This window comes from Cyprinus carpio, chromosome B13 (assembly GCF_018340385.1).
Source record: "Cyprinus carpio isolate SPL01 chromosome B13, ASM1834038v1, whole genome shotgun sequence".
In the NCBI taxonomy this organism is placed as follows: Eukaryota; Metazoa; Chordata; class Actinopteri; order Cypriniformes; family Cyprinidae; genus Cyprinus; species Cyprinus carpio.
In genome coordinates this window covers 18,799,834-18,814,402 of record NC_056609.1, presented here as the reverse complement: position 1 = coordinate 18,814,402, position 14,569 = coordinate 18,799,834, and the positions used below count along the sequence as shown (strand labels likewise).

At 37.4% G+C, this 14,569-nt stretch overlaps 2 protein-coding genes across 4 annotated transcripts in view; one reads left to right on the top strand and one right to left on the bottom strand.

The window, feature by feature from the left end:
* Positions 1 to 733: 733 nt before the first annotated feature.
* LOC109085701 (metal transporter CNNM2-like) overlaps positions 734 to 14,569 on the bottom strand; it is a 16,301-nt gene continuing 2,465 nt past the window's right edge. Inside the window, exons 2-8 of one of the 3 annotated variants that reach the window (XM_042737032.1) lie at positions 8,526 to 8,669; positions 7,947 to 8,084; positions 7,665 to 7,834; positions 7,358 to 7,451; positions 6,927 to 6,989; positions 5,637 to 5,815; positions 734 to 3,065 (exon numbers count right to left, since the gene is read on the bottom strand). In XM_042737032.1, the coding sequence (XP_042592966.1) occupies positions 2,868 to 3,065; positions 5,637 to 5,815; positions 6,927 to 6,989; positions 7,358 to 7,451; positions 7,665 to 7,834; positions 7,947 to 8,084; positions 8,526 to 8,669 (986 nt within the window). In that variant the 3' untranslated portion in view covers positions 734 to 2,867. Of the gene's footprint in view, positions 3,066 to 5,636; positions 5,816 to 6,926; positions 6,990 to 7,357; positions 7,452 to 7,664; positions 7,835 to 7,946; positions 8,085 to 8,525; positions 8,670 to 14,569 lie in introns of those variants that run through there. The other 2 variants (XM_042737033.1, XM_042737034.1) reach the window with 2 other exon arrangements.
* LOC109111078 (steroid 17-alpha-hydroxylase/17,20 lyase) overlaps positions 14,089 to 14,569 on the top strand; it is a 17,071-nt gene continuing 16,590 nt past the window's right edge. Inside the window, exon 1 of the mRNA XM_042737038.1 lies at positions 14,089 to 14,312. The gene's annotated coding sequence lies outside the window, so the exon portion shown is untranslated. The remainder of the gene's footprint in view (positions 14,313 to 14,569) is intronic.

Below are 14,569 nucleotides of genomic sequence, written 5' to 3'. Positions count from 1 at the left end.
ATCATAAAATCCAGTCTTGGTTTTGTTTTGGATCAAATCGTCACTGTGTTGTTCAAAATCTTTTAGTAAGATTGGGATACTTTTGATCCAAAAAAAAATCAGGATTATACTGATCTCAGCAAAATGGTGGATTTCAGGAATAAAAATGTAATGAATCTTTCAAACTGATTCAAATATATAACATTTGTAACGTAATATATACACACAGACACATTATATATACAGTATATATAAACTAGACATGTAGACATTACGCTACCACTTAAGCCTATTAGTAGTTTACAGTAACATAAACTTGGTGCCAAATAATGCCCCAAACAGCCGTCAATATCAAGCAGAAATATATTTCATTTAAAGATCATGGGTTCGATTGCCAGCAAACTGAACATGCATGAACTGATAAAAATTCTTATGATAAAATATATGTAAATGACCTCAAATTTTGTACGTGCATGCATTCCACAACATTAAAGTGCCGACGATTTGCAGGCATTTTCATTACATTACGTGAGAAAAAAAGTCACACAAAAATAAATAAATAAATTGGGTTAACCAGTGTTTCCAATAATTAAAAAATTTAAATGGGTGAAATTGACCCCCAAGTTTCCCAACATAAGGGCTGGTAATTGCTTCAAAACTATTTAGGCCGATTAAAATCTATTAATTTTCTGTTTTAAAAAATTGTAGTCAATATAATTAAGAGTAAAAAAAAAAATCAATCAATTTTCTGGTTAAAATCAGTGTTTTATCTGTCACCATTTGATCAGCCTTATTATAAACATTCAATAAATAAATATGCAGGCAAACAAAGTTGTCAAACAGTTTTATTATAGCAATTTCCATCTGCATTATATATATATATAATATGTATATTTAAATCTGATATAGCATTGTCTGTTTTATAGTACGTAAGCATACAATAGTACTCTCTGATTTATGACTGTACAGTATCTCTATACATATTCAAGACTGAAAATAGCAGCAGTGTATGACAGACTCAAACCGCATGTTAGAGCACCACATTTCTGAAGACGTTTCCTCTTTTCTAAGGCAGGCGATCCAACGTGAAAACACTGATCTGATCTGTAGGACATCACCAAATACTTTAAGTGAAATGAACAGGTGTTCCTCTTTAAAAAAAACTGGAATAAGCAATCGATGTAACAGAAGAACAGGAATGCTGACCGAAGTCTTTGTTAGTGTTCAACAATCACTATTTCCCATCTCAAGCCCCTTTAACAGTAGTTGTGTTAATCTAACAGATTTACTTTACCTCTCAGTCTCATTAAATTCTGCTAGTATACTTTCAGATATTTTGTCCTACCTGCGAGCACTTTAATTGGTCATGATTGTCCCTGCATAGCTGTTGCACTATTGCACTGAGAGGTGCTACATATACACTCGAGACGTAAATGTCCTGATATCCAGCGGCTTTATGCATCTAACAGAAGCGTCTCAGGAGGTTCTGATTAAAAAAAAAAAAAACAGTCAGCTGAGAAAAACATCAGCCAGAGATTCATTCCCCTTTGTATCAAGAGCGTTAATGTAATCTTAAACCAAATAAATACATTAATGCTTAATTATTTTCCTTTTTCGCCTGTTTCGGTGAATCATCAAGTACCTCTTTTACAATCCCATGACATTGAGTCCTAAATGAATAGCTTTTCTAATAATAATAATAATAATAATAATAATAATAAAATAATAAGATAAAAGAGCAATAGCGGAATCTGAAGATGAGATATAAGTTAGTGTAAGTTCCTGAAATAGTGTCTTTGAGGTCCTAAACACAGCTAGCAACTATCTGAAGAAAGGTAGTTGTGACATATAAAATGTTTCTTTTAAAAATGAAGAGTTACGTGATTACAACAAAAGCAGTGAAAATCGAAAATGTATAGTTAATAGAGTGGTCTGACGTACGTAAAAATGGAACCAGTCATGAGACGTATACTCTCACCTTAAAATAGGTGACGCTGTACCTCAGCACAATCAGGATTGACGTAAAAAAATCTCTCTTTCTCTCTCTATATATATATATAAATGAAAAAGGCCCTCATATGTAAACACATTTGATTTCTTTGTACTGCAAATGCTGTACGTAGCACACCTGCGCGTGACGTGGATTAACCTGGGCAATAGAAATCGCTGAAATCGTTGTCAGTGTTATTTGGCACAGTCCAGGCAAACGCCATTTTGCCTGCTTATGCGTGTCGTGTCCGAGGCTGCTGTTTTTCAAACAAATTCTTGCAAAGGGCCCACAATTATGCCGCATGTTTTATCCTGTCTATGCCAAATGTCTTTGGTCGTGGGCTGAGATGTATTCTGGCTTTTCTCGAAGGGCTTGGGGATATTGATCTCCATGTTTACAAGCCCCCCGGTCGCTGAGATCTCATCTGCTCAGGCTTCCTGGGTCAAATGGAAGATTCTGGAGAGCTCCGTGTAGCCCGGGCCCTCGGGGGCCTCCTTTGTTGACAGTAACCACGTGCTGTCTAAAGGCACCGTTATTTCTTTGTCCTTCTGGTATCGTGTCTGGTCGAGGTGTGGTGTGGGTCGTCACCTTGCTCCTTCGAAGTGAAAGTGTGTATTTCAAGTGTGTCTGTCCTCGATCGAATGAGCGAGCGAGAATGATGTGGTGGTCCCTGACTGATCCGCTGCCTACAAAAAGTGTTAAGGTCATTAGTGCATGCATTGTGAGATATGCGGCCCTTCACATTGTAGTCTATGCGTACGTTCCCCTTTGAAATTGACCGTGATGAGAGGAAGTGAAGCTGCCCAGTGTACGGGAAGGCCTCTTTCTCAGTACGTGGAAAGCGAGAGGCTAAAGGAGCCGTTTGCGCTCTTTTGCCATCTCTCTTCGCTGAGGGTGGTTAAATTGCCCCGTCGCTGTGACCGGTGTAGTTGGGTTTGTGTGCGTTGGTGGTCAAAAGAGTGGCCGACTCGTCCAGCGGTCCATCCTGATGCTCTGTGAAGGTCAGCTCAATCTTGGTGAACTCGCTGTCTGTGGACTGGGGTGTCTTGTCCATGCGAGACGCCATCAGGGCGTTCTGATATTGCTGGCGGGTCACCTGACAGAGGGAGAAGAAGAATTTACGAGACAGACCATGGCCAAAAATATCGGCACCCTTGGTAAATATAATCAAAGAAGGCTGTAGAAATTAATCTGCATTGTTAATACTTTTGATCTTTTATTTTAAAAATTCACAAAAATCTAACCTTTCATTGGATAATAAGATTTTGAAATGGGGGGAAATATCATTATGAAATAAACGTTTTTCTCAAATACACGTTGGACACAATTATTGGCACCCCTAGAAATTCTTATGAGTAAAATATCTCTGAAGTATATTCCCATTCATATTCACAATTTTGAGCACTCCAGGGTGATTATGAGCATGAAATTATCCAGCCATGGCTTCCTGATTCACAAAAATATAAATAGTAGGGAAAACAAAGGCCTAATTCCCTAAATCATCCATCACAACAAGAAAAACCAAAGAATATATTTCTGATGTGCAGCAAAAGATAATTGAGCTTCACAAATTAGTAATTAGTGAAGTGGCTTTAAGAAAAGAGCTAGAGCAGTGAAAATTCCCATTTCCACCATCAGGGCAATAATTAAGAATTACCAATCAACATAAAATGTTACGAAACTGCCTGGAAGAGGATGTGTGTCTATATCGTCCTAATGCACACTGAGGAGGAGAGTTTAAGTGGCTAAAGACTCTCCAAGGACCACAGCTGGAGAATTGCAGAAAATAGTTGAGTCTCAGGGTCAGAAAACCTTAAAAACAGCACCTACATGACTACATGTTGTTTGGGAGGGTTTCAAGAAAAATTCTCCTAGCTCATCCAAAAACAAACTCCAGCATATTCAGTTATCAGACACGATTGGAATTTCAAATGGGACTGGCTTTCGATGGTCAGATGTACCAAAAAAAAATTATTTTTAGCAACAAACACTCAAGATGGGTTTGGTGAACACAGGGATAAAAAGTACCCCATGTGTACAATGAAATATACTGCTGTATTTTTGATGTTGTGGGCCTATATTTCTGTTGGAGGTCCTGGACATCTTGTTTAGATACATGGCATCATGGATTCTATCAAATACCAACAGATAAAAAAAATCGATAAGTGACTGACTCTGTTAGAAATCTTATAATGGGCCATTTTTGGATCTTCCAACCGTACAATAATCCAAACTCAAACCTCAAAAACAACACAAAAATGGGCCACTGAGCACATAACCAAGCTTCTGCTATAGCCATTCCAGTCATCTGACCTGAACCCTATAGAAAATGAGTGTGGTGAACTGAAGAGAAGAAGCACCATCATGGAGCTGGGAATCTAAAGGGTCTGAAGTGATTCTGGATGAAGGAATGGTCTCTGATCTCTTGTCAGGTGTTCTCTAACCTCATCAGGCATTATAGGAGAACATTTAGAGCTGTTAAACTGGCAAATGGAGGTTTTTATAAAAAGTTATTGAATAAAGGGTGCTGTTAATTGTGGCCAATGTGTATTAGAGAAAAACATTTATTTCATAATGATATTTCCCCCCATTTTAAATTCTTATTATCCAATGAAAGGTAAGATTTTTGTGAATTTTTAAAATAAAAGATCAAAAGGATTAACAATGCAGATACATTTTCACAGCCTCCTTTGCCGATATTTTTGCCCATGACAGTATACTGGTCTATTTTGGACGTTTTGTAATGTGGTACTGCTAATATCTGTAATTAATCACATGCGGTTGTATTTTTTTATATTTTTAAGTTGCTTTGAATAGAAGCATCATAGAAATTCACACTGATATTTTCAGATTTAGATTTTTAGAGCCAAGTGGATTTCAAAAATCACTGAACTATATAGTCACTAAATTATGGCTGCAAGTTGTTTCAAGAAAACATTTTTTAATGGGTTGTAAGTTACCATGTTAAATGAAAATGTAACTATCATCTATAACACATCTACCAAATGTAATTGTTAGTATAGAGATTAATCATTTTTGTTTTATTTTCATATAATTGATTCTATGTACATTTCTAATTTTTTAACAGTAAGAAAAAAAAAGCTAAATCTGTTCCTAGGTTCTTATGACATTTGTTTAGAAATCTTTCAGTTGTTAATACCAACAATATTTCGTCTTTTTAAGTGTTTTATTTAAGATTGTTTTTATTTTAAATGTATTTATTTATTTTTAAGATTTAGTTTAGATTATTAGCTTTTCACCAACTTACAAACCCAAACTCTCTGTTCTAGTCAGTGCAATGGCAATATAAAGGGCAGTTATTTATTTTGGAAATGTATAATATTACACTGTATAATATTATGTATAATGTTATCACACTGTATAAATGAGACTTTATTCAGGAAAATATAGCTGTGTTTATATTTCAGAAGTAGGATAATCATATTTGGCCATCAAAACTTTCAAATCCTCTACACTAAACGATAACATACAAGCTGCAGATGCCCTTAATTAAAATAGAGCTTTTGTTTAATGTGAAAATATAATATGATTTTCAGTTTTAACATGACTGTGGTAAGTCAAACTGCAACTTTCAGCAATTCCATGCATTTCAAATAAACCAGTTTGAGTTCAGAAGTGCAATATAAATTCACAGCAGAGTTCAGACCTTGATGTAGAGCAGGTCAGAGGCGGCTCTCACGGAGTAGTCTGGCATGTAGACCTGCAGGAAGGAGTTGAGCTGGTTGTTGCTGCTGCCCAGCGTGGGAGTGACCGCCTCCATCCGGTCACTCCTGTTCAGGGAGTCCGAGTGGTTGAGTCCGAACGGCCGTGGAGGTGACTTATTTTCTGTATAGCAAATAAAGGGTCGCATGCAGGTCAGTGGTCAGCTGCTGGTGTTGCTGTGATGTAAACAAACGAAACAAAAGATTCTTGTCTGATGTTCCCTGCCTCTTCTCATGAACCGTGCTGTGGAATTCTTTTGAGCGTGTAGACACAAAAGTTGAGCTTCATTTATTTACAATCCAAATTGTGATGTAGCAGCCATTTAATATGACTTAGATCTTCCTCTGCTAGAAATCCAGCGAGGATTTGCTTACATAGCCAAATAATGAACATAAATAAACAACCATTAACAAATGACTTCTAACATTCTTTTGGCACTACCTTTTGTTTTGCTGATAAAACAATGGATATAATCCGTTCCCTTTTTACACGTTTACAAACTTCGCCAGAAAGTGACATAATTAAGATTCGAACATCTGCTTAATAACTCGCACATAACACAAGGTAAAGAGTTTTTAATCAAAATAAGATTAGGTTCTCCACTTCTTAAAGAAACAGTTCAAAGGGTGTCTGTGGGGAAGCAGTCCAACAGTCATTACACTGGAATGTATATAATCCCAGGGTCAGACGTCTAACCGTGTGGACTTTTCTGAATTTAGAAAAATATACACAACAATTTGCTTCATATGAAATTTTTTTTATCAAACAACAAATGGTTTGTACAGTAGCATTAAAAACGTTTAGGTCGGTAAGATTATTTTTATGCTTTTGAAAGAAGTCACCAAGGCTGCATTTATCAGATTAAAAAAATAATAAAAAAAATTAAATAATATACATTAATATATTGTGAAATATTATTATAATTTATTCTTGTGACAACAAATTTTCAGCAGCCATTACTCTGGATCCTTTAGAAATCATTATAATATGCTGATTTGGTGCTCAAGAAATATTTCTTATTATTATCAATTTTGAAAACAGTTAATCAATTGATCAGATCATTGCTTATAGGCTCCCATTACCATTATCAGACCACTGACAGTTACTTTGTAAAAGAAAATGAGGACCTTGAACAGGGAAAACACTTAATGCACCTTTCCAATCTTCAGATTCTAATGTGAAAGAGAGGATTCAGTGGAAGGAATGAAAAGCGGTGTAGAAACGAGTGCGGTACCTGGAGATCCTGCCAGCGATTCTGCCCTGCTCACCACAAAGGTTCGAGACAAGGAGAGAGGAACTGGAGAGCAAGGAGGAAGGGAGGGAAAAATAAAGGGAAAAGAAGGGAAAGACCAAAGGAAATCATGGGGAAGAAAATATGATTTACACCAAATTCCATCAAGAATCAAAAGAGTAATCATTTGCATAGTGTGCATTTACATAATGTGATTGATTAAAGAGAGTCAGAAGCATGTGTAATAAATAACATCATGCATGATTTGGTAGAAAGAGTTGTATAAAATGAAGAAATCAACCATATGAAAGAGATGAGATTCTTTCTTTCATGACCAAATATCATACATTTCATAAAATCATCAGTTATTTTCATAAAAATCCTGACATGTTAGGGGTGTGTGTGCAAGAAGTGAGAAAATCCATCATTCAGACCTGGTGAAGAGGTTAAAGCCAGCACTCCATAATAAGAGAAGGCACCAGCTTCAAACTTCATCCCCTCCTTTCCAGCCTCAACCTCCACCTTCCCCTGTGAGCCAACAGTATTTGAGATAAAACTAGTAAAGTGTTGGAATTAAATTTGTTCAAATAAGGAGTCTTAGAAGGTGACCAACCCTTTGCAAACGCTTTTGCTATAACTTGCAGTCTAGGTAGGCAGCTCTCTAGCATTTGGAACAGAGCTTCGACATTTCAATCCTGTGAACCTCACAATCCTTTGTGACTTGTCAATCAGAACTCATACCTGCAAGATGAGGATGAAGTAGTCCACAGGCTTGTTGCGGTGGAAGAGGTAGTGCTCTGACATTTTCTTGTTCTTGTCATCATATTTGAGCTCCTGGATGACGTTAGGATGTTTCAGCAAGCGCAGGAGGATTTTCTCTGACATTTGAGCTGTACTGAATGACTCCACCTCTGGGGGGGAGAGTTAAAAAAAGATGGGGTTAAGAATGCTTTATAAGTTTGTGATTGCATTCTTAATAAAAAAAAACAGAGACACATGTAGTTACATGCTGGACATCAGTACCAGTTGCCAGGAAACGCAGTGCGGCCAGAAGAAGCTGCGGTGATATTTTCACGCTCAACTCATTATCTGTGGGTTTGAAAGCAGAGAAGTCCTGTTTCCTCTCTCTGTGAGCTATCCTCTTTTTCGTCTTGTTGTCAGCTTTCATTTGGGAATAACAAGATGACATGGTTAGATGGTTTTACTTACACTGCACTAAAGAAAGGAAAAATCTCTTTGAAATCAAGTTTAAAATCCGGGTTCTCAGATTAGGTAGTCTTAGTATTAATTTTGATTTATATGGTTTTGAACATTTGTAATTCAATTTAATGAATCTAAAAAATACATAAAGTGGAGTAACCATCAGTTGAATTACCTTGAAACTTAATGAGGGCATGCATCTTACAACAAAAATAAATGTACAAAAATAAATCAATGGAAAGCATTTTTAATAAAATTATCATGTAATAGATATTAGGTGAATTTTTTTTTTTTTTTTTTGCTATTTTTAGAGACTTGTTGAAATTTTTCTTTATGACCCCATAAAAAAAACAAAAAAAACAAAACAAAAAAAAAAATATATATATATATATATATACTCACTGTACAAGTCAGTCTCATCAAGAATCTCAGATTTGATGATTTCCTCAATGACGTCTTCTAGCGTGACGATACCCAGAACCTCATAGAATGGGTCTCCCTCTCCTTCATTATTCACTCTTTGGACAATGGCCAGATGGGATTTACCTGCCATTGCAAAAACCAACTACAGTTACACTATAAGTTTATGAGGTATCTCTCTCAAGATCATTTCGGACATGGTGGTCCCCCTGTACCCTTAACAACCATAAATGCACTAAACCCCACAGAATCACAGTTCTGTTGGTTTATGATTTAAATATGTCACGCATGCTTACTAAGAACCACAAGAGAGTTATTATTTGACAGTTGTGACTGTTCAAACATAAGGTTCTTGGAAACAGTCAGACAACGATCCATCGCGTTTTCTTAGCAAATCTCTCATGGTTCCACATCTGTTTTCCCAGGACCTCCTTGATAAGCTGCTTAAAAAATTCCTGCCCAGCACTGTCAACCAAAATGCTAAAGAAAATTCTTTTCCTGTTTCTCAGCTAGTGATCATTTAGAAGGAATTTTCCGGAGTCAGAGCTAATATTAGATCTGAAATGAAGTTTCCATTCCACTTGGGCAATGCTCTCACCGGTGTGGCAGTGTAGCAATCCATTATGTAGGGTGTCCGTATAAAACTTTTCCATAAATACCAGTTTACAGCAGCAAAAAAGAAGAAGCGGTTTCTTTAAAAAACTACTGGGCAGCAGAGTGACCCCAGTTAATGACGGACCAATCTTACTTTACCCTGTGCTTGGTCAAAGGGATGTGCAGGCCTATTTCATGCCTGTTGGATTCAGTAAGCACCAATACTGGCATGAGGAAATATAAGTTTGTTTTCATTTAAAACCAGCATGACTTAAAATCAGTGGGAAAATAAGATTATTTTGCAAATAAAAAATTCCCTCTTTGTTACAGTCCAGGCCACCCACATCTCTCACCCGTCATCTATCTGATCTTAAGAGATTTAGACAGTCACTCCTCAACACATGAACCAAATAAGACACAAGCAATGATTAAATAAATTGTCCCATATCCAAAGAATCTAGAGAAGTAGAGCCATTGTTTTGAGTTTCCAAAAAATGCCCACACAGTGTCACAGAGGCTTTAACGGCAAATAATAAAAAGTCTGAGACTGTTTAACTTTGACCACTTTGAGAAGATATTTTAAAGTGTATTATTCAAATAAATGTTCTTTGACATTTTTAGTTTTTAAAAGTTCTGATGCATTTCTTCTTTATTATTATTATCATTATTATCATAGTTGAATAAAAATATTGCTTTAAAAAAAAAACTATGAGAACAAACTTTTGAAAGGTAGTGTATACATGTAGTCTATAGCCAGAGCATACAATTCTCCCACCCTTACCAAGGCATAAAAATATGACATCTGGAATGTAAGAATAAGACACTTCCTTTCTAGGCTCAAGACATAACTGTCGAGCATAAAGCATTCTTTCGAGGGAAAAAAAAATCCAAGATAGTTTGATGGAATGCTTTCTAGAAAGGCCTTATATTAAACATTTGAGATCAAGTGAACAGAACACATGGTTTCTAGACAACACACAAGACACATTTTGTACATTCCCACCTTATTTATGGAATGAGGTTTTTCCTTAGATATTTTCCATAATGGAATTTCCCTATAAATAGTCGATGGGACTGTGGGTGGCACGTCTGTGATGCTTCACTGGAACATCTTACCAATGTTGCAGGCACTTATCAAGGCTGATGTTCCTTTTAATATAGCACTTTTTAAAACCGTAAAATTAATTTAGGTTCCCAAGGAAAAGACTAAATATTTCACCCTGGAAATGGAAATTTCAGTGCAGTAAATTCACCCCCAGTTCTTCTCCCCTGTGGCAGGCCTATGACTAACAGCATCATAAACTGTACAATAGTGCATGTCATGCACAGTCATTTCCAAAACAAAATATAATTAACATTTTCTTATATTCAATTACAAATCTTCTCTTCAGACCTCTATGTTAGTCTCACTTACATTAAAGTCACATGTCAAGATATTAAAGCTTCCCAACATACTGAACACTTCAGTGCTCATAAACATCTTTACTTTAATTAAAATGTTAAAAAAAAACTTATAACTTTATCTATACCTAGAAGACGTTCGAAGCCCAAAATGCTCATTTAACTGATATAATAACATGAGAATTTCGACTGAAGCTGGTAACAATAAAAATGTACTCGGTTACAAACATAACCTCGGTTCCATGAGTTACAGGACCGAGTACTGCATCTGCTAAGACGCTTTGGGAAAAAGTCCTTTTTTCTCTTGAGCTGAAGCCTTTTTCAATAATGCAGTGTACTGTAACTGCACGGCCACTGGTTTGTGCAGCACACTATAAAAACAAACCAATGACTAGGCATCGGTGCTGCACGAACCTATATGGCCACGAAGCCCGCCAAAATCCGTCAGAATGGGCAGGGCCATCTGGCTATATAAGCAGGCACTTCACCATAGGTTATAGGTTACTTCGACTGAAGTGAAGACTGAGTCATGCAGCTGCTTAGCACGGCTAGCAATGCAGTACTTGTTCCTGTATTTCTGGGAACAAAGGTTATGTTTGTAACCGAGTACGTTCCCTATCGATACTTCACTCCACTTCACTTCACACAAATTTCCGCAATGGACACACTGCTAGACCACGCCTAAGAAGAAGCGACACCTCTAGTTGAATGGGCTCATACTCCAATGATGCATTGCAGGCCCAAGGAAGAGTAGGCTAGCATAAAAGCGTCAACTATCCACTTAGAAAGTCTCTGCTTCGTGACCAGATGCCCTTTAGCCCGACCACCAAAGCAAATAAAGAGCTGTTCAGACTGCCTAATCCGGGCTGGAACGCTCAATGTAAATTTTCAGCGCCATGAAGGGGCAGAGTAAATTCAACTCCTAGTCTCAATTTCTGAGGGAGGAAGCGCAGAGAGTGTAATGACCTGTGCCCTGAATGGAGTAGAGAGCACCTTAGGTATATAAGCATGCCTCGGTTTCAGGATGACCTTAGAGTCGCCAGGCCCGAACTCCAGGCAGGTAGGGCTCACAGCGAGCACCTGTAAGTCTCCCATTCATTTGACCGATGCTAATGCTAGCAGCAGAGTGGTTTTCAACAACATGGACTGAAGGTCAACAGACTGCAGCAGCTCAAAGGGAGGAACCTTCAGGGCCCTCAGGACAGTGGACAGGTTCCACGTAGGGACAGCGAGGGGACAGGGCAGATTCAGCATCCTAGCCCTAGGAACGATACTCGTTGGCTGGAGGACAGTGCACTCTTGGTAAAACTGACCCTGAGCTTCAGGCATTCTAAGTGGATGAGGAGAAGGGCTCTGTCAGATAGTGACTATGCCTCCAACTGGGCCAGAACGAGCCAGTCATCGAGGTAATTGAGAATGCGGATTCCCTTCTGCCTCAGCCAGGGACAGTCCAAAGAGAAGGACCGTGTATTGATAAGCCACTCCCTCAAAAGCGAATCTCAAGAATTGCCTGTGGTGGGGGGCTATCTGGATGTGAAAGTAGGCATCTTTCAAGTCTAGAGAAAAGAACCAGTCCTCTGGGCAGATTTGCAAGAGGATCTGCTTCAGTGTATCATCCTGAACAGCCGTTTCATGAGGGTGCGATTCAGGTGTCTGAGATCGAGGATGGGCCGCAGGCCACCTGAGTTAGTAACTCTAACCTAACTCCAGTGTTAATTGCGTTGACGAATAATTTTCATCATAATTGTCATCAACAACTTTTTTTTCACCGACGACAACGAGACAATAACGAACTAAAACTCTTTTTGAATGACAAAAACTATGATGTAAATCTATTGACATTTTCGTCAACTAATAAAATGAGACGGATATGTTAGGGAGGGACGATTTGAGAAGAGATTCATTCAGAAAGAATCTGCTGCGTGGTTCGGAGGTTAGATGCGTACATATGAACTGGCGGGATGTACGCTAAAATACACTTGCTGCACATTGCATAAAACGTTAAAAAATGTCTTATCTTTCAGAAATCATTGTTAACTTGGTGTTCATTAAACATTTCTTTCTCAATTTCGTGGAGCTGTTTTTTTTCATGCATCCATGTATTTTTTTTCTTTTTTGGGATTCTTTGATGAATAGAAAGTTCAAAACAGAATTTATTTGAAATAGCCTACTTCACAGTCACTTTTGATCAATTTAATGCATCCTTGCTGAATAACATTAGTAATTTCTTAAAAAAGAAACAAAATCTTAGTAACCTCTATCTTTTGAGCAGCAGTGTATATTATTCATAATGTAATATACTTTATAAAATAATATTCGTAATATAATATATACAAATGTATAAATATAGTTACAATTTAGATCCAGACCTTTTCCTCTTTTTTCCCATATCAGTTTACTGCTCAGCTCTAACTGTAACAACAACGCATAATTCTTAAAAGAGTTTCTACTGGAAACAAGTGGCTTCATCTTGTTTAAGACACGATTTATGTTTAAGTCTGCCAAATGCGCTTTGTTTTGTCAACATAAACATCAATTAACCCTGTGAATTCCTGACCCTGCTTACAGGATTAAGCATTACAACTCCACAACATTTTGAATGCAAATACCTCTCATTCCTGTGAAAAGTCGTTTTATAAAACTATAAAAGCCAAGAATAAAAAGCCACTATCAAAGCTGCTTACATAACAAACAACAACCTGAAATCAAGCAATAAAGATAATAAAATAAATGTAAAAATAAACAGCGGAGTACAAAATGTTACAACCAGCCAGAAATAAATAACCTGGAAAATAACATAGTTTAACAAACAGTACAGATGCATAATATCCAAGAGGAACCTTGAATAAGGTTATAGATAATATACAGATATAGACCCATCAGAGACCAGCAGCTTAATGGTCACTTGCCCTTTGACACATCAGGTGACAACATGCTTTCACCACAACAGCATATCACTACTTTTGTGTTGAGTAAACACAGTTTGAACGTATGCTGAGTCACATCAAAGACAGGGAGAGGAAGGCTTATGTGGGTGATATGGAGTCCTTTACACAGGAGATGTGGGGGCTTCTAAGACAGGCTTTGTTGATGGACTCAAGCTCGACACTGTACTACACATACCTCAATTGTTGGCCAAATCTGGTTAAATCCATTTCCTGTTCAGCCACAATTTGTGGAATGTTGAGCCACGGCCCTACTATGGTCTTCGTCCGCAGCTGGGTGACAGCGTGTTTGTAAATTACCATCGAACGCAGAATACTTCAACCCAAACTGGCTTCTACTTCGAAACAACTGAATACTAAACTGATTAAGACACACTTTAACTGAAACTATATAATTTACCCATTTAAATACATATGTTACAGCTGCATCCTTACAGAACGAAATGGCATAACTTAACCCACTCATATTGTTGTTTGGTATTTCTGTCATAAAATAACTCACTGGCTCAGACATCATGTTCTGATTGCTTAGGGCACAGAGTGAAAATTACAAGCCAGAATGATTACTCAGTGCCTGTTGAAGGAATGATTCCCTTAACAGCAATCATAAAACACAGCTTTATGAGTTGTGATGTTGTAAAATAAAAACTTGGGTTACATCTAAGTCTAAGTTAGCAGTGGATATGGCCTTGTCCTGAACTCTGCTCCAGAGATCAATGTTATATCTGAGCCAGAGACCCGTTTGCATCACTGACGGTGAAGTTTAATTCATTCTTCTTGAACTGTCTTCATTGCACCCCACACCTCAGAGAGAACAGACCATCAACAGGTACCATTACAACATTTTACATTACATCCAATAATAATAATATTAGTCTGCTTTGTATGTTACTTTACAGCTATGCTTATATACAGTATACCATGCTAGACAGATCATTCGTTTAAACAGATAATTAGTAAAGCAGTTAGAAATGTGTCTTTTATAAATAATACGAAAATTATTCTGAAACGCTTTACTTAAGTGGAATGCGATAAATAGTAACGCTGGGATATGAACGCAGTGGAGCGGTGTACTGTTGCAATGGT